Source organism: Lethenteron reissneri, chromosome 7, assembly GCF_015708825.2.
Source record: "Lethenteron reissneri isolate LAM-NWPU_2019-01 chromosome 7, ASM1570882v1, whole genome shotgun sequence".
Lineage (NCBI taxonomy): Eukaryota > Metazoa > Chordata > Hyperoartia > Petromyzontiformes > Petromyzontidae > Lethenteron > Lethenteron reissneri.
Window position 1 is genome coordinate 12,592,743 of NC_083785.1, and position 23,528 is coordinate 12,616,270.

Here is a 23,528-nt window from a genome sequence, read left to right on the forward strand (position 1 = left end):
CTGGTTTTAACTTTTTATTTTTCCCCCGAGCAAGTTTCACTGAGTGAAGGAAAAACCAAGGTGACTAAGGATACGTGCATACGATTGGCTGGAGGCCCCTTTTAGAGAAAGCTATGGTTCATTCATCCACAAACGGAATAGCAGCAGACCAAGCAGGCACAGGTCATTTCTGGTGAACGACGATTCTGCATAAAATCGAGGGCGTTATGATTTGTCAAAAGCTGTGCCGGTGGCATTTTACGACATAATTTTACGATGTTGGCATCGTTATAAAACAACTATAATCTATGTTGCACTGAATGGAAGTGCCTCCGCTTAGCTTTTCCGGAGGGCAACGGCAAGCCCAAAAGTGAAATATTACCTCAATGGCAATCTGACTTGCTATAAATTAATTTTGCTCACCAACCTGCCTAAGCCACACTTTTACCACAATACAATGCCACATCGCGTTTGCCAAGATTTATTCACACGAGTTTCCTGGCTGTGGTTTCATGTTCAAGCTAACGTCTTATGTGTTAGCGCCATGGGGTCTGGTACATCCAAAAAATAACACGACAGGGTTAATAATATCGGCGTGAAGGTGTGTATGCATAGTTTCATTTCCTATACAGATACGTGTACAAAACAGTGCATTTAGGTAGCATCACTATCAACAAAGAAATGTATACCACAGAGCCATTGTGGCCAAAAGCACATGGCACAGTCCGGTACTGAATTTCCTATCACAGCATATACCCTGCACAAATAAGTGGCCTGACTTTTTTCAAGAACACTTGTTTTCTTTCTCTTTTCTTCTCATTCTATTTATATCACCAGATATGAAAGGAGTGATGCATTCTTTTCAACCTTCGGCATTCGTAGCAGAACGAACCATGAGTTGGAAGACGTGGGGGGGGGGGGGGGGCTGGCATGGGGAGAGGACTGAGTGATACACTTCCCAGCCCACGCTGGGTGGTCGGAATTCACGGCACACACCAAAACCTCCCTTACTGCTGCCGCCCACGACTTATCGGAATCAAAGTCAGAATATTTCTTTAGGCTGCAGGAGGAATCAGATGAGCTGTGAAGCTCTTTTTCACAGATGTCCAGCATCGGTGCGTCAGAAAGTTACAAAGGTAAACATTACAAACGATAGGAGTGAAAATGGTAAGCAATTCACTAAATATAAATACATGTTTTTTTATATAAGTGTGATTTATCAAGATTGGGCAAGGCAGCAAAAACAACAACAACAAAACAGTCCCAGACTACACCAAGACAACACCACACAGTAGGAGTCCCTCAATAAAATTGCACATTAACATTGAACTATCAATACATAGGTAACGATCAAAGTTACAAATCACATTTGCAAATGTGACTGTATCCATCCAGCACTAATCTTCTGCTTCAGGATATTTTTTGACTGATGATGGGGGCCTTCGCTTTTACCAATCATATGCCCCCGTCAATATAACACAACCACCCGGTGTCTTTCTTTCATCTAACCCTCTTTCAATTACCAAATAATGAACAGACTGGAAATCCCTCTCTTCGCCACGTAAAATAAATTAATTTTTTTTTTGTCTGTCAAGTTATGATGGGGCTTTCTTGATCAATGTTCTACGGCAACTTTTTTCAAGCAATAAACATCTGGCCTGGTTTTTAACCTTATGAATCTCAGCAGCACAGTCAGGCCTGTTTAAAACAAACTGCTGCTAGGTTAAATGATGTTAGTGGCAAAGGAGCCTGTTTAGTGGGAACAAAATTACGTGAAAACTCAATAAAATATTTACTTTTTATGTATTTAATTGTATTTTTGTTATGCCAAGGCTATTTACAAAGCTTGTGTTATTGGTTAAATGTGTTCACGAGCTAATGGGGTTTGTGGAAGCCACTGTTTCACCTGTGTGAATGAAACAATTGGGACTGGACGAGCATAGTGAAAAGCGGCTTACAACTGAGCCCTAAAGTTTCTTCCATTATGAGGCCATAATCCAAGTGCAAGGCTGCATGGAGAGGATTTATTTTCCCTTTCCACAGACACAAAGGTCATTTCAAGTGCTCTTAGATCTAGTGGGACGACAATAGAGACAAACACTGCTTCTCGTGGGATGAAATGTGGGCACAATACGGGGGAGAGGGGGGGGGGTAACTCCTGCGCTTATCAAAGAACGCCATAAAATGTGATGTCCACACAAGACAGAACTTGTGTTTATTGTCTCATTTAAGAGCCTGCACCTGATTTGGCATAATTCCACCTACAGTGCATCTCCGATAAGCATGGGAGATTAATACTTTACATAATTACCACAAAGTGTTTGTGTTACTTTCAATTAAATACAGCCCGATGATACAATGGGAACATTAAAGATATTGCATATAGGGTAAGTCTGTAATAACAAAGAACTCGTGCAATATTAAAACTAGACATCTAACTCATGCAATGGTCCATCAATCAGACATGAATCTCACGAATCATGCCCGATTGTTGTATGTAACTTGCAGCCACCACAGGTGCTATTCACCTGGAATATACAAGATAACCGATTCCTAAATCAAATGGATGTCCTCGAATCACGACAATGCATCAAATCAAGTGCTGACAATGGGGGGCGGGAGGGGGCAGAAGAGGGTGGCTGGCTAATTGTTAAACGTCTCGTTCAAACATCGACTACAACTGGGCACTCCACCATTCACTAAGCCACACACACACAAGGAGTGTTGTTCAAACAAAATCGTCGTTCTCTCCTCTACAGTCTGTGCTTTTCCTCCTTCGCTACGGAGGCGACGTGGCCGAGGGGTAGTCCCGTTTGCGCTGCTCATTGCAAAGTTTCGCACTTGGAGCCCTTCGGCCACAGTCCAAATGCGCAAAATTACTCGTAATGAGAATGGCATGAATACTAATTAGCTAAAATTATTATTTTACCAGTTTTCTTCCCTCTGAATGTGAATTAAGCTTTCATACAATGGACATGGCATTCGGTCAAAAATATAAAGCTGCGGGACTGCTGTGGACTGAGCACTTGAGTCTGAGAAGCTTCGATCAAATAGGAGATTCGTCACAGCAATGCCACTGAGAAGCTCGTGCATTTAGGCCCTTTGCTCTCTGGAAGAAATGAACACAAGTTCTAATCTGTGTACACCAATTTTTGTTTAATTAGTTGGGGTGGTACGCTGCATAGCTAATTCGTGTACAGTATTGTTATGTTCGTTTGGTGATGTTAGGTGATTGGTTTCGCAAGTTGGTTAGTCGGTTGTTTGGCTACGGAGATAACTGGTTATTTCCTCAGTCATTTCTTAAGCAGGTGGAATATTGGTTGAGCCAAGTCCCCAAAAGCATTCAGTCACTGCCCGTATCCATTCAGAGTTGAGGTGGAAGGCTCACTCATGACACCTCGCAACGCACTCGCAAATCTCGGCGGAATTTAAAAGGATGGCTCACAGGCTCAATATTGTACCGACAATTGCTTTCCAGGCCAAGAGGTGAAGGATCAAGGTCCCAGATGCTCAGAGACACTGTTATTGTGTGGCCGAGATGGCTCTTGAGGTCTCTGATCGGCCCAGATTCCGTTTTCCGGGAGAGACCAGTGACGGCGCTTTGGCTGGGATTGCTTTGTTAAAGGTCAGGGGGTCACCATCACAATGCATATCATAACACAGGTGAAGGGTGGGAATTATTGGGGTTTATACTGAATAATATTACAAGCCGCAGATGCAGAGATGGAAACAAGACTCGCTCGAGGAGGAAAAACAGAACAAGTGACAAACGGACAGAAAACGTCAAACAATAAAAAGAAGACATGGCAACTTCCAGACACACAGTGACACCACACGGAACAAACACCTTCTCACGTGGACAGACAAATAGATATATAACAGGCGTGTAAGCAAGAAGGACAAATCGAGAACAAGGGGGAAGTTGGATGTTACATGCCGAGGCAGACAATGGGTAAGAAAGGTACAGTGAGGGAAGGGTTTGAGTGTAGATGGGCAAAGGTATGGAGATAATAAAGGCTAAAGCAAGGAATGTGACAGTCACCCCCAAAGACTAGGGTTTCATAATCACCCCTCGCACCCTACCATGCTACTTGTTTCGTTGACAACCGCCAGATGTGTGCAATGTATAATGACTTAAATTGCACTTTAATGGAGAATAAAGGTGAATGTGGTCGAGGTTGCAGTTCGGTGAATATGGAAAGGGGGTGGGGGCGTGGGACAGTGCGAGTACGAGAATTTTACACTTTGCTACGGCTAGACTTTTCCCAAATGGACACAAAAGAGCCATACTGACGTTTAATTACTTCCAGGATATTTAAAAAATCTATAATTTGGAACTCTGTCAATCAACTGCTGGATGAAGGCCTCCTCATGGCTTGTTGATTATAGCGGTTTTTGTTGAGCATAAATTGTTGTCCTTCCCCCACACCTCGGATGAGCATAGTTGGCTACATACAGTGTAAAATAAGTCCAACATACATACATCACAAGGGTCCAAGACGGGTGAAGTTAGATATCACTGGCCACTGATGTTAGCCATGGTTAGGAATGGGACTCGGGTCTCCCGAGTTCATAGCAAAGTGCATGAACCACCACATCACGGCTGTACACCACACGGATAAACCTCACGCTGCTAATGTGTGACGGGGCCTGTGCCGTTTGTGCAATCGCGGCAAGTGTCACAACCCAAGCAAAACTTCACATTGCACAGCCCTGGCCGACACATCGGCACCGTTCATCCAAAACACGTACACAGTTACACCTCCCCGCCACTATAATACCGGACAATTTGAACGCTTCTAAAATGACAAAATATGCAACGCTGGCGGTGACGCTTGCAAATGACTCATCCAGGTCTCGAGCTCTCGCCTGATTAAACAAGTAAACTTGACTTGACTGTGCATTTACAAGGTTTGAAAACACCATGCATTCTAAATAGCCACGTATGATTGCCTTAGGGGCTATATACAAAGTGCAAGACACAGCCAACTAATAGAAGTGTCACGTGAATAAAAATTTGGCCAAATCTATTAATGATTCAGCAGCAGCAGCACCGGTGTTGCTGTTGGACAGCCCCCTCTCACAACATTTAAAGGGCTACAACGTTTCGCTTGAGATTACATCCAGCATCATCAGGTTGAGATCTGAGCTCCTGTTAACAACCTGACGAGGCCGAATGTAATCTCCAGCGAGGTGTCGTTATTCATTTGAACGTTGTGAGATTACACTCCAACATCAACGCCGGCAGTGTGCTGAAGCAGTAATACACATGGCACGTTTGATTCAAGCGACATGTTAATAAATTGGCTGTGTGGGGTGGAGGAGGGTTTACGACGCACATTTTTACATGAGCCGACCAAAAAAACCCCCCACCATTTTACGAATCGTAATATCGATCGTTAAGACCTACGTATGAAGTAAACAAAACGCACGCTTGGTATTACAAAAACGTAGAAGTGCCCGTGCGTGCGCGTGTTGTATAGTAACATGAAGCCCGTGGCGTGCGTGCACGCACGAGGCTATCTTACCCGACGTTCGCCAGTGAAAAGAGTCATCTGTCGAGCTGCGGGACGAGAGAGAGACAGAAATCGAAACAACTTGGTCAGCGGAGAAACAGCAGCAAGCACCACCACACGTACACGGCTCGCACGCTCAGACGCACACTCGCATCCTACCCGCACTCCTGGCAGGGCTCGGGATAACTCGTCTCGTGTAGAAACGTGTAAAAAAATAAATAGGTCCCATTAATGACTTCCTTGTTGTCGGAGCAGCAGAACTGGTTTTCGCTCCTTGCCTGTTTAAGACGAGGGAGAGAAGCAAAAAAAACCCAGAAAGACCCACCCCTTAATGACATCTCAGCCTATTTAACCTGTGGGTGTGGGCTGTCTGTGGGTGGAAGCTTACGGCTTCGCTATGTGCCGTGCGAGTTTCAACCGCAGCAGCACAATACTTTCTTTCCATACAATTATGCTACGCGCAGTCGCCGAACAGCGTCACCGTAAAGTATCAGACGGATCAAATCGTCCAATGACAGCAGAGACACAACAATCCGGCAGGCGACACCTCAGGATATCATTATCCATCAAGAATCGTAATACACTTACTCAGGTTTTTTTTTTAAACCAGCTGTTTACAAGGCACATTTAATAAACTGAGGCTTGTGCATGTTTCTGTCGAAGACAAATAATATTTTTTTGCATCTTTTGTACTGGGTGAAGCTGAATTCAGTAAAAAATTAACCCGTAAAAAAAAAGTTTTTCACTATAAATCCTTTATATGCGTGGCAAATAAATTACAGTACGTGTTCAATGGGCCACAACCCAGCCCACATTGGTCTTTGAAACGGGCAGCTAGAGTCCTCTCGTCCTCTGGCTTGAGATGGCTGCCACCTATGGGTCAGATGATTGCCTGCCACCATTAAGCAATTGGTAATTAAATATAAACATTTTTTTCCTAAAATGTTGAAAATTTTGGAAAAAAATTTTCACGAAAATAAATTGTCACGCACAACGAGTCTGTGTGCAAAATATCAGCTTGATTGGATCACGGGAAGTGGGTTAAAAAACGACCGAAAGATTTGCACGGTCGTAAGCGTGCAAGCAAGCAAGCAAACTTAATATAAAGGATTTAAAAATACCAATTCATGGTGTTTCGTGTCGTCATTAAAGACGAGAATTGAACAAAAAGTGCACATTTTTTTCCCTCTTCAGAGGCAGATTTAGGTTTGAACTTTAGGTCTGAGGCAATGACTGTGCCCCTATCCCAGCCACCTTTATGTTAAATATTTCCTTTGTATTTTGAACCTCACGTCATAGACAATTTGACGTTATCAGTTTCACCACTACCTTCGTGTGGGCCCCTATCTATAACACAATCAAAACCGCATCTCAACTTCAAATTCACAATGGCCATCCTACAACACTCTAGACGCCCCTGGACAGCATCAACTCATTCACATGTGCAGTGATGCATCATGTTGTTGGATAGACACTTGTGCAATGAAGGAAGTGGATCCCCCTCTGCCCCCCAACCCTGGCCACCCCATCTTATTTCCCCCCCTCTATCGTAGCCCAATGCCCGGGACCCTCAAGCCCATGGGGCCCTGGTGCAGTTACACCGCCTGCACACCCGATGGCTAGGCCACTGCACATGTGAACCACCACACGGCTATGGTAAATACGCACGCACATTAAGACTGTGTGCTTGCCGCTGGGATGGGCATGCAAGAATGAAAATGTTACGACACGTCTCTCTTTACTCTCTTCACCTAAAAAGATAATGCCCCGCCTCCCCCCCACCTTGTTAGCCCTGCTCAGGCAGCCGAACAAGTGTTGTCCACGTGCACCCATTATTATGGCTGGCCGGGCACCACAAGGCAGCGGACAGAGCCCCAACAGCAAGCACGCTTGGCTGCCATCATATACCCAATACAGAAATAGTTTGTCGGCAAAACTACAGAAGGTACTGAATTAGTCAGGCTACTGACAGGTACAGACATTGACTGTCATTGATGATGTAAAGTAAAGCTGGAAGCTGGGCTTCGGGTCTTTGGAAGGCACGCATTACCACCATGCCCATCTATCTCTTTCGCACTGATGCGTTTCAAGACTAAGTTAACTCTTGCTCATGCCAACTTATATTCTCCACGCGACAATACCACCTCCCTTAGAATTCAGTGCATCGAATTTGTTCACGGCAAATACTGCCAAGAGGTCGAGAGGTCATAACGACCACAACCAGCGATGCCATCAAACCTCACCCATCGCTTCCTTCCATAGGACAGATTGCAAAGTTGTCCCTTCACCAATGACATACCTCAGAGGTCTGCTCTTACAGCCAAATGACGTGAACACACATAAACAACGTAGCTGCAAAAAACACTTTTGTTTAAAACCCCCCTTGGTTTTGGTTGTAGCATTCATATTCAAGCGGGATGTAAGTATGCATAATTTACTTAAACAGCAACATATTGAGCTTCTGAAGCACCATTACGAGTCGAAACAACCGCGTGCATAAAGTAGCGACAGTGCATTAACGTGTTGGGAGCTTGTCAGTTAAGAGTTGTGGACGCTTATTATCTCTGACATAAGTGGATTTTAATCTTTCTCGAGGAAGAACGGGCCATCTCGTCTATGGCAGCCGCAGGCCTGATACCCGTACGACCCACACAGACGAAAGATAAACTGTGCATCTTGTGTGGTTATTATGGCGGTTGCAAGTACACAGGATCGGGTCAATAAATCAATCAAATGCTTTGTTTAAAGCCAAGCGCGAACACATTGAGGTGTGACTACAGAGTGAACTGCAATTTCAGCAAACAAGGACAGCGATAATTGCGATGGAAAGTTGCTCAAAATTGATGTTTCGGATTAAAATGCTGAGTTCTTAAAATAGAAATGGCACTAAAAGCAGTGCTTAGGTGATTAATAAAACATAATTTTTTCATACATGTTTTTAAATAACCAATCGATTTAACATAAATTTTTAAATGGTAGTGCACCAGGCAAAATTACCTCAAAAGAGCAGGAAACCAAACTGTACGCCCAGCGTGACGCGGTGATGATGATGATGACGACGATCACGATTACCGTGTCATCAATCCTGTCCCACTTTGCCCTCGCGTCCGGTCCCATTAAAATTCAGGTATTGAACTCCACGTGCGTGTAAAGTGTTTCATTATTCATGCCATTAATATGCAAATGTTATGCAAATTTTGGTAAATCAATGAATGAAAGCAAACATCCATAGATTAATCGATTGACGAATCGATTTGCACCGAATTAATGGAGGTAACAAGTTCACTGACCGCGTCCCTATGGCTTGACCATCCACGGTTGACCGCGAAATCCATGTAAGGATCCTGAAGAAGCACTGCACTATGACTGCACTGCTCGCGATGATGATGCCGCTGTATAAGAATACACACGCCATCTCGTCTCCCATGCAGCCCATCACGGGTCCCAGTTCAGTGAGGCAGTGTGGTTCAGGTTGACTTTTTTTCCCCCCCAAAATATTTTATTCACAAAAAGATTCAGGTACACAGAGGATATGAAAGGGGTTTGACACCAGCACAAACACGTTATGGATTATAATGCAATGGAAACCTCTTCTTGGTTGTTTCGGTAAAGTCACGTAGAAGGGAAATAATAATATAATAAAAATAAAACATAATAAAATAATTCTCACGACGTTTCGGCCACAACGCAAGCAGCCGTCTTCAAGTGAAAACCTGGTTTCGGCCACAACGCAAGCAGCCGTTTTCAGGTGAAAACCTGAAGACGGCTGCTTGCATTGTGGCCGAAACGTCGTGAGAATTATTTTATTATGTTTTATTTTTATTATTTTATTACTTCCCTTCTACGTGACTTTACCGAAAGAACCAAGAAGATGAATCCCTGCAGTCACGAAAGCTTTAAATCTAAATTCAATGGAAACCTGTCTAAACCACATGTTTCAATAAACTGTTTCAATACACTCTACAACTCTGGTGTCTTCCTAAGCTCTGATATTCCTGTAGAAAAAAATGGAGGGGGGAGGGGTAGTGCCTAAATGTCCCCATAAATGTTTTTAATAATCAATGCCGACTGGAGGAGAGGTAGTGAAGGCTTTCCATGTTTAGAGGTAAGGTTCCTCCCTGCCCCTTAGTTTTGCACTTAGATGCTCTAGAGCAGCATATTTTTTACAATTTATGGGCCCATTCCTGCAGTGTTCGTGGAGCGTGCTCTTTCCAGTAGGCTATAATGTGTAGCGTTTTGGCATAAAATTAAAATTTTGGAATAATGTATTTGCCTGCCTGGAAAGGCCTTGAGGTTTCAACCCACACAGGGACGTTAATGGTGAAGGTGAGATGCCTGTTTTGTGAATGTGATTCAAGTAGCAAGTGATCATTTGAAAAAAACTTGTTAATGTCTGGACATTCACAAAAGTCATGTCTGTATGTTTGAGGGGTGTCCGGGGGCATCGTGGGCAGTTGGGAGAGGTTGTTTTGTCGAATTTGGCTATTCTTTGATTAGTTAAGAAATAGCCATGGAGACATTTAAATTGGGTTTCTCTGAGGGGGGCGAGTGAAGATTGTGTTTGAATACTAGCTCAGATGATCTATTTCGGCACTTCCTACTGGGGCACCATTAAGGGAAGACCAGGTTTTGTCGGGTTTTGGTCGTGGTAAGGAGGCTTGTTTTGTTAGCAGAGTGGAGCCGAATGAAAGCCTGTTTTTTTTGTCCTGGGTCCATGAGCCACTGTGTTGTTTGGGGGACAGTAAGGTAAAGAGATAGTTCCTACTCCCGCAAGGCCGCTCTGAGTTCAGGCATACCGAAGAAATTGGGAAGCGGGTCAGTGGTATTCTGTACATAAGTCATGGAAGGGTCGCATTTTTCCGGTTCAGGTTTACTTTACATATACTTGTAATATGTTTGATAGTATCTACATATTAGTCATATTTTACATTAAAAAATTACTTCCCATTTCATGTTTGGGTTACTGTAGGGTAACAAAACAAAAGGAGGTGGTGTCGTATTACGAACTGTGAACCAAACCATATTTTTCCCCATATAACTTTGAGTTTGCGGATCGCGGATTTGCCAATCGCGGCTATTTGAAGAACGTAACCCCTCACAAATAGGAAAAATGTGGGCGTATTCCTTATTCGATAGTGGCAGCTTTCATGTACAGTAACACAGCGTAATGAAAGCAACAGGGCGGTGCTCATCTCTTGTCTAAAGCACAGAATTTCCACCTGTCCCGGTTTCTCTCGGATCATCCTCTATTGGACGGGGCTGCCCTGGGTAATATATACATCTTGCGAGGACATTAAAAGCCCCGTTTTTTTGTTGGTTGCATAACGATATGCCGTTCAAGACAGGACATTTAAAAAGGTTTGCCTCTCCTTCCAATATTGTCAGATATTCTTCCCATTGTCTAGTTTTTGTTTTACACCTTGGAGGTGGAAACACCCTCTTAAGTCCTGAGCCAATTCTAGAATGTTCACATTATCATGACAGTGACCAGTATATCCACAGGAGTACCATTGCTTATGATCCACAGAGTAGTACTTATGTAGAGGTGATACGCGCTGGGATTAAGGATCGTATGCACAGTGCGTGATGATTGGCTGTGTAGGTGGTGACGCGCTGAGAGGGAGTGATCAGGTGGCAGCGCAGTGTGATTGGTGGAGTAATGTTAACACGCGCTGGGGAAAGCGGATCGTAGAGAGAGTGCGTCGTGATTGGGTCATTAAGGAACGACGCTCACGTCGACGCCGCATCAGCTCCGTCCCTCGTGAGCAGGGGCTATAAAAGGGGATGCACACAGGCGTAAGGGCAGTGTGTAACCAGCGAAGAAGGAAGACGGGGATGAAGACCTAGAGCCCTGCGGTACCTAGCCCCGCTGTCCTAAGGGGACCGGGACTCTGTGTAACCCAGAGGCGAGTGTAGTGGGTGTAGCCATAGGTCTACACGAGCCGAATGTACTATGTGTAGCCAGGGCATAGGGCTTACACGAGTCGAGTGTATTGTGTAGCCAGAGGCATAGGGCTTACACGAGTCGAGTATATTGTGTGTAGCCAGAGGCATAGGGTCTACACGAGTCAAGTGTATCGGGTGTAGCCAGAGGCCTAGAGCTTACACGAGATTAGTGGAGTGTGTCGGAGGAAGAAGAGAGACCACACGTTGTATTGTGATACCTAAAGGATTTAATAAAAGTGTGTTACCCGTCAAGAAGTTCCTGCCGTCAATTCCCATACTTCAACTGGTGTCAGAAGTGGGGTACAGAATAGTGGCTGCCTCAGCGGGTTCATCCGTCGTTACCGGATCGATTGATGGGGTCGAGGTCAGGGTGTTAGTGGACACGGGGGCATCGGCGACTATTATTTCGGATCTCATTTATAATATTCTCCCGGTACAATGTCGTCCGCTTCTTCCGGTGGATGTGCCATTTTACGCCGCTAACGGGGGATCGTTGGGCATTATCGGTCAGATTAGGGCGTCCATTTGCATTGGTGATATCAAATTGTCGGGACCCGTTTTCGTTTCATCTTCCCTGGCGGTTCCTTGCCTATTGGGCACTGATTTTTTGGCGAAAATGCCCATCAAAATTCTCATTGATCAGCGTTGCATTGAACTACCATCGGGTCGCCGTATTTCATTTTTGACGAGCCCTAATGTAATTCGGACGGCGTGCGCTACCATTCAGGCGTTAGCAACACAGACCGTGCACGTGCCCCCGGGTTCACAAATGTTGATTCCCCTCCGGTTACGGAAGCCATGGGGGAAGGAGGCCTCGGAACAGGCCATGCTTTTGGGTCCTTCTAATAGGGCTGTTGGAGGTCTCGATTTATCGGTGGCTCACACTTTGGTTGGGGCAGACAGGGATCCGTTTGTCATGGTTTTAAACGCTGGGGCGCGGCCGGCCGTCATTCAGCAGGGCACCGTGCTGGCTCACGCGGCACGGGTCCCTGCGGAGGAGAGGCTGGTTGCGCAGGCTGATCCGAGCCCCACGAATAGCGTACCATCAAAGGAGGACCTAGATTGGATTGATATGCTGTGCGCGGACTCTGACGATTTGTCAGCGCTACAGTTGGGTGCGTTGCGCGGGTTGCTGATTGAATTTTCGGATGTCTTCAGTAAACATAAGTATGATATCGGATGCACGGACCTGCTACGCCACCACATTGAAACGGGCGATGCGGCACCGGTCAGGCAAAATCCCTTCCGACTGAGTCCTGCTGAGAAGGAACATGTTCAGTCGGCAGTTAACGATATGCTGGAAGCCGACATTATTTCGCCTTCTTCCAGTCCTTGGGGAGCACCTATTGTGCTCGTTAAAAAGCAGGACGGGTCCCTGCGATTTTGCGTCGATTTCCGCCGCCTGAATAAGATCTCGGTGGCCGACGCATATCCGCTCCCCAGGATGGACGAGTCTCTCGATGCATTGTCCGGTGCGCGATACTTCTCGACTCTTGATTTATTGTCCGGATTTTGGCAGTTGCCACTCGACGAGGAGTCTAAGCCTAAGACTGCATTCCGGACTCCAGGGGGCCTGTTTCAGTTTAACCGGTTACCCATGGGACTTCACTCCTCTCCGGCGACGTTTCAGCGTCTTATGGAATTGGTTTTGTCGGGCTTGCAGTGGGAGACGTGCCTCATTTACCTTGACGATGTCATTGTTTTCGGTAAAACGTTCGAAGAACACCTCCAGCGATTGAGAGGGGTGTTCTTGCGAATGCGATCGGCTAAATTAAAGTTTAAACCGGCCAAATGCCATCTTTTTCGTAAATCCGTGAGGTACTTGGGTCACATTGTCGACTCTTCGGGGATTTCTACCGATCCTGCGAAGACGGACTGTGTCAGTTCGTGGCCGACGCCCACGTCAGTGTCAGACGTGCGCAGTTTCATCGGTTTTGCTTCGTATTATCGCCGATTCGTTGAGCACTTCGCCACCATTGCAAAGCCCTTGCACGCTTTAACGGCAAAAGGAGTGAAGTTCCGGTGGGGACCGGAGGAGGAGGCTGCATTCTGCTCCCTCCGGGACGCCTTGGTAAGGGCCCTACCCTTGTGCTATCCGGACTTTGAGAGTCCCTTCTTGCTAGACACGGATGCTAGCAACACGGGCATTGGGGGAGTGCTGTCCCAAGTCGTTGGAGGGGTCGAACGGGTGGTCGCCTATGGTAGCAGGGTGTTGTCGCCGGCAGAGCAGCGCTACTGCGTCACCCGTCGTGAACTACTTGCCATTGTTTTTTTTGTACAACAATTCAGGCCATATCTCTATGGTCGTCATTTCACGGTCCGGACGGACCATGCGGCGCTCCAGTATTCATTACGGGTTGCCCAGCCCTCGGGCCAATTGTCGCGGTGGTTGGAAGTCCTCCAGGACTATCAGTTCACGACTACGTACCGTAAAGGGTTGCGACACACGAATGCCGATGCCCTGTCGCGGTTGTTGCCTTGTCACAAATGTGCGTGCTTATCGGGATCGGCGCGCTGTAAACCTCCGGTTACGGAAGGTAGGGAGGCGTTGGTTGCGACCGCGAGCACACCAATTGGGGATGGTCCCGCTACCCCAGGGGGTCAGGACTCGCTGCTCTCACTGTCGTTGATTGAGTGGGGCCGTCTCCAAATGGCGGACAGCTCCCTGCTGGCATTGCGCCGAAAGACGGAGGGTTCCGAAGGTAGCCACGACCGAACTGGCTCCTACGAGCTTAAGCAGGGCCTGTTGATGAGATGGGACAGTTTGTCCCGGCGGCATGCGATTGTGGTGCCTTCTGCTGTGAGGGGGAAGGTTGTCTTGGCCGCACACGAACGCCTCTTGCATTTGGGAGTTAACAAAACGCTTGCCCTGCTTCAGCGTGACTATTATTGGCCGGGAATGGGGGGTGACGTGGTGAATATTCTGAAGGGTTGTGTTGAGTGCGCCAGACGGAAACCACCGCCCGTGGCAGCTAATCCACCGCTGCAATCTATTCAGGTCTCGCGCACTAACGAGCTCGTTGCACTCGATATTCTGGGGCCCTTTCCGGTCACGCCTAGGGGTAATAAGTACCTGTTGGTGGGGGTCGAATATTTTACCCGGTGGCCTATGGCGTGGCCACTCGCCAACCAGTCGGCGGCGGCTGTGACGGACGCCTTTGTCCAGGGCTACGTCCTGGACAAGGGGGCTCCCGAACGCTTGCTGACTGACCAAGGGAAAAATTTTTCGAGTAAATTACTGCAGGAGGTGTGCGACCTGTTGGGTACCAAAAAGGTGCGTACCTCCCCGTACCACCCGCAGACGGACGGGATGGTGGAGAGGCTTAACAGGACATTGACCTCTATGCTGTGCCAGCAGGTGTGTGAGTCGCATGTTGATTGGGACCTGCAGGTCCCTGGGGTCCTTGCCGCGTATAGAATGGCCCCCCATGCAGCTACGGGGTTTTCCCCGTTTTTTCTAATGTACGGTCGGGAAGCCGACCCGCCCATGGAAACGCAGCTGGGTCTGCCCGCACCACGAACTAATTCTAAATTGGCAGAGCATATTAAATTTAATATTCATAAACTGACAGAGGCAAGGGAGGCCGCACGGCTTAATTCGCGGGCTCGCCAAATTGCGAACGAGCGGTTGCGGGCACGGAAGGTGTCCGTGCACAATTGGGAACCAGGTGACAAGGCCTGGCTGCATTGCCCTCAGGCACCTTTGGCCACGTCGCCTAAATTGTTGAAGCCATGGCGGGGACCCGTGGAGGTCGTGCGGGTGGCACGCCCCCAGTGCGTTCAGATAAAATGGGGGAAACGCCGTTGGTACGTCCACCCCTCCCGACTGAAACCGTTCTCGCCTCCGTATGGCCTCCCCTTGTGTCGTGAGGGCCGAGCATGTGACGTGACCGACGACCCTGAGGGGGAATTGTCCTTGCCTGCTCCTCACATGTCTCCGCCTGATCCGCTCCCAGGTGTCTCGGAACTGACTGCTGCCGACCACCGGCGGCCGGATCTTCACGGCGGGGCCGGTCCTTCCAGGCCCGACCCGTGCCGTCTAGAGCTGCCGGAGACACCGGACGGTCGCCAACGTCCCGTTCCATACGACGGACCGGCCAGACGGACTCGCGCTAGGTCGCGCTACTTTGTGTAACCTACCACGTGCGGAGTCGAGGCAGCCGGAGCGCCTCGGCACTGCGTGGGTCACAGTGACACTTGGCGCGTTCGTTTTACGGTGTTCGCTTTTATTGTGTTGTTCGTCGGGCTGTATATTGCTTCATATTTAAGGTTGTGTTATGTTGTTGTTGTTGTGTTACGGGGCACACTGGGATGTGGAGTTCTTTATTACTGCGTTGCGTTATGTTGTGTTGTAGGTTAACAGCCGGGCCGGCTGCAAGCTATGTGGGAGGGGGTGATGTAGAGGTGATACGCGCTGGGATTAAGGATCGTATGCACAGTGCGTGATGATTGGCTGTGTAGGTGGTGACGCGCTGAGAGGGAGTGATCAGGTGGCAGCGCAGTGTGATTGGTGGAGTAATGTTAACACGCGCTGGGGAAAGCGGATCGTAGAGAGAGTGCGTCGTGATTGGGTCATTAAGGAACGACGCTCACGTCGACGCCGCATCAGCTCCGTCCCTCGTGAGCAGGGGCTATAAAAGGGGATGCACACAGGCGTAAGGGCAGTGTGTAACCAGCGAAGAAGGAAGACGGGGATGAAGACCTAGAGCCCTGCGGTACCTAGCCCCGCTGTCCTAAGGGGACCGGGACTCTGTGTAACCCAGAGGCGAGTGTAGTGGGTGTAGCCATAGGTCTACACGAGCCGAATGTACTATGTGTAGCCAGGGCATAGGGCTTACACGAGTCGAGTGTATTGTGTAGCCAGAGGCATAGGGCTTACACGAGTCGAGTATATTGTGTGTAGCCAGAGGCATAGGGTCTACACGAGTCAAGTGTATCGGGTGTAGCCAGAGGCCTAGAGCTTACACGAGATTAGTGGAGTGTGTCGGAGGAAGAAGAGAGACCACACGTTGTATTGTGATACCTAAAGGATTTAATAAAAGTGTGTTACCCGTCAAGAAGTTCCTGCCGTCAATTCCCATACTTCACTTACATTAATAACCTCAGAGGCTGGAAGATTTAAGTGGAGTCCCCAACTGGGATTTGAGCTTAGAGCTCACAACTTTACAATTCGAAAGGCGCATGCTTAAAAGTGCACCCGAACTCAATTGGATTATGCATAACATATCAATGTTAGAAATAGCGTAAAAATAAAGGATGTACATTGTTTAATAACAAGAGAGTAACGTCAGCAATGAGAATTATCGATATATTATGTTAATGATTATCAGTATAGCCACATTGATGACATGGACATGTGCAGCTATTTAGTCGATCCACTGGTGCATGAGAGCGTCTCCAAGCCATGTGGGTCGTTGGAGTTATCTGACCATACTTCACCATGCTAGTCAGTGCCAGTGGGTGACCAGCATAGCCATGAGAGCATAGATGTACAGGGCAACGATAGAATTTGCTGCACTGCTCTGTTGGCCACCATGCAGCCATGCAGTCTATGACAGCATGGAATACGTGGTGGTCACTTGCCCAAGCACTATCCAGCCTCAAGCCTGCTTAGCTTTTGAGATCTGATGAGAACGAGTGCATGCCGATTAATAACACACAAAGAGGAAATTAAAGATAACATCAAACTAAGAATGGAAGTCAAGTAGAAAACAGACACAGCTTAGAAAATCAGTTCGGTGTACCTGCACAAGATGTTAAATATTTTAAATACATGTCTGGTTTAATAAAACCATCCATGTAAAGCATCTGTGTGTCTTGGGGGTGTATAGGAGCAGACACTATTCTAAACCAAACAGCTCCAATTACATCAATAAAAGGTAAAGCTGCAGCAAAGCAATAATTTGCTCATGCCAATGCTGGCAGAAGGACCTCCAACAGAGGGAAATCTAGACAGCTCTCCGAGAAGAAATGAAGGCCTTTCTCTTCCATGCTGGCCATACTTTATCCCACCACTAGTGACCTACCGATCGACTACCTGTGGTGAACCCATTCATACTGCAAGGAGGAAATAGGCGGGGGGAGAATTTAAGAGATTTCCCCCTAATGTTTCAACTCCCGCGCCGATAGATCGGATCGAACCGGTGACCTCTGAACCACAAGTCCTGTGTGCTGCCCATTACACCACAGATTGAAAAGTCATTTATTTTAGATCGGAAACTCATTTCGTTGGAACTGTTTTTTTGTGTTTCATTTTTTGTCCTTTTCCCACACCTCCGATTAGCACGGTTGGCTACGTACGATGTGAAAGAAGTTCAGCATACATACATACAGCAGCAGCATTCCTTACACCAATAAAATCCTTGTCAAAATACACATCTAACCTGCCTGGCCTTGCTGTGCCTCAAGTGCCTCCCCATCCCTTCACCTGCCTTGCGATGTACGTCAATCTCCTCATACATAAACAGTCTCTTCCCAACACATTCCGTGCTTCATGGTTTCGTGGATGACATCCATAAGGGGCCTGGGCGCACGTGCGATTTTTGGAATGTCCCCCATATGCGCGGCACGGAGCGTGCCAGAATCATAAGCAGTGCGCAGATGGATGCAGAATTCAGGCAGGCACGTATACAAAATGCATGCATGCTCAACATGGCTTAGACACAGGCAAACGTTTGAACATTGTCCTGCAAGTGAAAAACGTACAAATCCATTAAAATGAGTACATGGAGTATAACATGGAGCAAGCAGATCATATATAGATTGTGCAAATTATGCGGAAACAATAAATGGTAATAATATACCACACACACCGATTATGAATATCGTCTAAATTATTTAATTTAACATTTTCACAGCTTTGATAAAATGTGAACAAGTTCGTAATTGAAAAAAAATTTGAATACTACTTTTGTTTTACTTTAATAATAAATGTACATACAAAGTCATACTTTTAGAACCTATATAATGCCAAATGTGTGGGCTGGTGATGAGTGGTGTATTGCTCATTTAAAATATATATTCTACTCAACGGTGACATGTAATTTTGTTTTATTCCTAGGCATAGCAGCAATTCCCACATTTAAAAAAAACAGACCATAAAAGCTCCCCCCAGAATGCACTGCTAAAAGAATGGGATAATGTGTGGTTCATATGCCATCTGAAAGATTTCAATTTGAAGGCGAGAATTTGTAACTAGGAGGCTGTAACGCGGCATGCGCAGACTTCAAAACGCGAGACGTGCCACACCAGCCATTGCTCAACACTTAACCCTTGTGTGCACAAATCACTGAATCCAGAGACACAAACTTCCCATCGCCAACGTAGCCCACCCTCTGCTTTCTCTCGTGGTCCCTGGGACAATTTCTAGTGCACCAAAGTAGGGCACGATGGAGGGACAGCATCCCTAGGAGTCAGGGGAAGACTGCCAACAGAGCCGATGCCCCCACATTCCAGGACCCTTCACTGACATTACTTTCTTGGCCTGCACCAACGCAGCGGATCTGCCCGGCCGCTTACGAGTGCGTCATTAAAGATTCCGGATTGGAAAGGGTTACTGTAAATGTCGGGGCTTGACCCTGAAAATTAACATGTCAAACGACTCAAACATAATTATTTTGTATCATGAGTTATCAGTAGACAAAAGCATTGCTATGCATTTTTTATTTTAGATACTACTGATATCATCTCTGAGCAATGAAGCTCTGTCTCATATGCTGTAAAATACTGACAAGTGTCGGAGAAACACAATTGAGATTGAGATTTTAAAAGCACATGAATGCGAACAATTGTTCTTTAAATGTTTACTGCAGCAACCCTTCACTTCAATCCATTGATTAAATTACGTGTGCATACAACGTGGTTTAACAACAACAAATATTAAACGGAACCACTTTTCTATTATGTATTGTAACATTTTGACCACCTCATATTCACACATATAAAGTGTATACGGATACATAATATGCCCACGATAAAACACACTTCGTAATATTCCAATGTGAAACAATACACGAGCAGCTGAAACAATTTTGCTGCCATTTGATAGACTTCTCAAGGCACAGACACACAGATAGTTGCATAATAAAAAAAAATATGCCCAACACATATAGCGGGCAAATTATATTTCTGTGCATGCACTGCCACACGCTTTGACAAAATAAATAAAACTGGATTCCATACAACACAAACGCACCGTGGGTTTAACGCGTTTCACGTTCAATCACCTGGAGCCATGACCCAGACCCCGAATGTTCCGCAGGCCACGCTTGCAGTGAGACTACTGCCGTCCATACGCCTGCCTGGCCTCACCCCGATCCGTGCTTAGAACACGCCACGGGCATTTATATAACGGGGGTGCAAAGGATAAAAAAAAAATTCCCACTCACTCTGTAAGCCTGGGACGTCTTCAAAAGAGCCCCGTTGAATGGAGGATGCCCACAGCAAGTCAAACGAGGCAATTTTTTATTTCAAAAGTTAAAGGATTGTTAAGTGGAAGGGTGAATAGCTCTACTGGACGTGGACGCACGGTGCATGCAGGAAAGCCAGCGGACGGGCGTTCGGACGAGGAGACACACTGCACAGAAGACACCAGCATCTCCCCCCCACTCCACAACCTTGCTACCCCCCCACCACCTCCTTAACCCCCACTGTCACACACCCCTCTCACTCCGCTTGAAGTGAGCGAGATTCGAAAAGTGGGAGAGAGGCGGATATCGCGCCCGTTACTACGACGCTTTATCGAGCGCTGGGGGCTAGCTGCGTCAAACAAGCACACGTGGAACGACAGGTCGGGTTTAACGTCAATCCCAACGAGATTGAAACAAAAAACAGGCATTACTCCCCGCACCTCCACCAGCACTTCGGTCACGAAGCTCAGCCCAGCTTATACACTCTTCTCAATGGTGGCCGATCCCTCTAACCCAGCTCACAAAACGTGAACCTGCCTTAAACATTGCACGCGATGGGATACCATCGAGGCCCCAACCCCCATTCTCGTCTACTTCTTGGAGAGCCACTTGCAACATGGGGCTCTTCTGGTCCACTTTCAGCAGACAGCGCAGCCTGCGCATGCTGCGCATGCACACAAAGACAAAGATCCCCCGTGTAGCCTTAACAGACTGTAGGGGCAAGTGCTGTTAGCGAGCACCTATGAAGGCCAGCACTGCACACGAGGGGGTGGGTGGCCAGCACCACGCCCGACCGCCTTTGTCTCCCTAGTGGTGATGTATACACGCCTCACCAGGTACTCATTTGAGGCTGAGTCGACCTAGGGGAGGCCCAGGACCGGTTCAGATAATCGTCACTGGTGTTGGCCGTGAGCGGGAATCGAACTCGGGTCGCCGGGTTCATAGCGCAGCGCGCTAACCGCTGCACCACCGCTCCCCACACACACACGTGCAGTCACACGAGGCGCTGCTGCCCGACGGTGTCAGTTTCATTTAATTTATTTCGTTTATTTGGTGTAGCCCTGTGAGCCATTCGGCTCTCTTGAATCGGGTACAACCGCAACAAACAAAAACATGGAAAAAAAAAAGCAAAAATCTCAGTGGGATGCAAGTCAAACAACAACAACAACAACCACAAGACAACTTTGATTAAAGCCATCAGTCTAACTCATGGCTTTAATCGGTGCATAGGCGCACGCGTGTGTTTGAATTGCTCCGCAGATGTTCATTAACAGACGACAGACAGGAATTTCACACAACGTAAGATACGCATCCACCGAGGCAACAACTATTCAACAATCTTAACAGCAAACACGTAAAAACGATCGTACTTTATTTTTTTATGTCGTCAATTATTTCATTAAATATTACATAACTGCTAAATATTCTGAAGCTCATAAATAACGACGTACATGTTCCAATTCTGAAATCGTCAATTATTCACCTGTGTTTAAATTACTCAAATATCTTGTAAATAAGCACATTTCTTTACGTACATGTTTTAAATGTTTAAATTGTCTATTAAAATGATTGAACTTATGACAGTAAAAACTAGCACAAGAATTTACTGAGATTCATCTTCTTGGTTCTTTCGGTAAAGTCACATAGAATGGAAATAATAAAAATAAAACATAATAAAATCATTCTCACGACGTTTCGGCCACAACGCAAGCAGCCGTCCTCAGGTGGAGAACAGGTCTGTCGAGAAGAGAACAGGTCTGTCTTCTCGACAGCTTTAAATCGAAATTTACTGAGAATTTAAAAAAAGATAAAGGTTTACTGAAAAATAACAAAATTACGTTCACAAGTACCACATATTAATTAAACAAGCCATCAAATAAGCATATAGAACAAGCGTTTTCTAAAACATGTAAAAAATATCGTTCCAAACAGGACGCGACATTTAAGTCATCGGCAAAAGAGCCTGGTTCCAAATTAACACCTCCCTGTAGCAACGGTTAAAACAAAGAAACCTTCGTCTGGTTTCCACTCCACTCAGACTCATCATCAAAACAACCGCCCGAGGTTATAGGCACAAGTCACACATTCATAACATCGGACCAAATAACGTGGGGTCAGGGTGGGTGCCAAGTCGATGGCGACTTTGCTCAACGATCAAGATGATCCTTGAACATATAAACTCCTCTGTTGACGTCTCACATTGGAGCTCAAACCTCAACCTTGCCAGAAGCATGCTCACTCAGCCCCTGTTATAGTAACGCAATGAGACGAAGACATTCGCAAATATACGTAGATCCCTACCCTTTGGTTTTTTCGGTAAAGTCACGTAGGTAAAAAATGAAATTAAAATTAATACAAAATAAAATAATAAAAATCACGACGTTTCGGAGGCAACACAAGTCTTCGTCATCAGGTGGGACCGTCGTGATTTTTATTATTTTATTTTTATTAATTTTAATTTAATTTTTTACCTACGTGACTTTACCGAAAAAACTAAAAGTATGAATCCTTGCAGTCACGAAAGCTTCAAATCCAGAATTAATACGTAGATCTCCCCCCAAAAATGGCATGACTGAGCACAAAGACGGGCATTTTGCATGCCTGTATAGGTGCGACACTTTGTTGTACATTATTAAATCACACGCGTGCTCCTTGCCGAATGCTTGCAGGGGTTTAACATCCATTTACCAAGGTGAAAGGTATTACCCCGAAAGGTAATGTGGCACACGGATGATGAAAACGCCAGCAGGGAGGACTAAATGACGATGAAAATGATCACGCTGTCGATTATGAATTACACAGTTAGAAGTGAAGCAGATAAAATAGGATGCAAGCTACCAGAACATATCTCCAGCAAAACAGCCCACATGAAAGGAAAAAAGCTGCAGTCGTTTATATTTTTTCAGGGAATTGCAATCGGTTGCGATATCCCGACACCGCCCGACTGGCTTTTGTGCCGCTGCTCGGTCTGTTTGTGCGACAATCTCCAAGCCGAGATTACCCATGATCCCGCTCCATTTTGAGTGCCATCGTTCAAGAAGAGGGTCAATTTAAGTGTTATCCCCTCTCCATTCGGATACCCGCATTGTGCGGCGTCAGCATCAACGGGGATAAATCACTTTGACCCGGCCCTCTGTTTTATGAGTGGAATTTGTGTTATTTCTCCGTTGTCACCATTCCATCTTTGCCAACCCTGCCGCTTTGTGTTTCTTTACCTTTGCTACATACGATTTAGCCCATGCCCAAACAACCCGGATTGCGCCCCGTTTCGTTGGTTCTCAAAAGCTAAGGCTGAGTTGAGCCTGGACAGCGCTTGGACGGGTGACAACTATGCGCACCAAAGGGTTAGACAGGCCGTTAAGCTGTGTGGTGGGCAGCAGAGAGCATTGCAACAAAATACATTGTTGTATTGTACTTCAATGCTCCCTGCTTTCATCAACCCGCACTGACCAGCATGGTTAATATAACCACCGCGACCCACATGGTGTGTGGAGGCCCTCATCCAATAGGGGACCGACCAAGGGCTGTATACATGCAGCCAAATGTCTATCCATGATAACATTGCCTCTGTAACCCCAAACTGTCCACGTGTATCCAAGCCCTACTCAATGCAACTGTATGCCAATCTTTCTTCGTAGGTCCCCTAATATCTGCGCATCTCATCGAATTAAATCTCGGC

The 23,528-nt window shown here is 46.4% G+C and overlaps 1 protein-coding gene across 6 annotated transcripts in view; it reads right to left on the reverse strand.

Moving 5' to 3' along the window:
* LOC133357994 (catenin delta-2-like) overlaps positions 1–23,528 on the reverse strand; it is a 291,019-nt gene that overhangs the window by 148,885 nt on the left and 118,606 nt on the right. For 5 of the 6 annotated variants that reach the window (XM_061576251.1, XM_061576267.1, XM_061576260.1 and 2 more), the window contains one exon: positions 5,508–5,542. The exons of the other annotated variant lie outside the window; for it this stretch is intronic. In XM_061576251.1, coding sequence (XP_061432235.1) covers positions 5,508–5,542 — 35 coding nt within the window. The remainder of the gene's footprint in view (positions 1–5,507; positions 5,543–23,528) is intronic. 6 annotated transcript variants of the gene reach the window in all.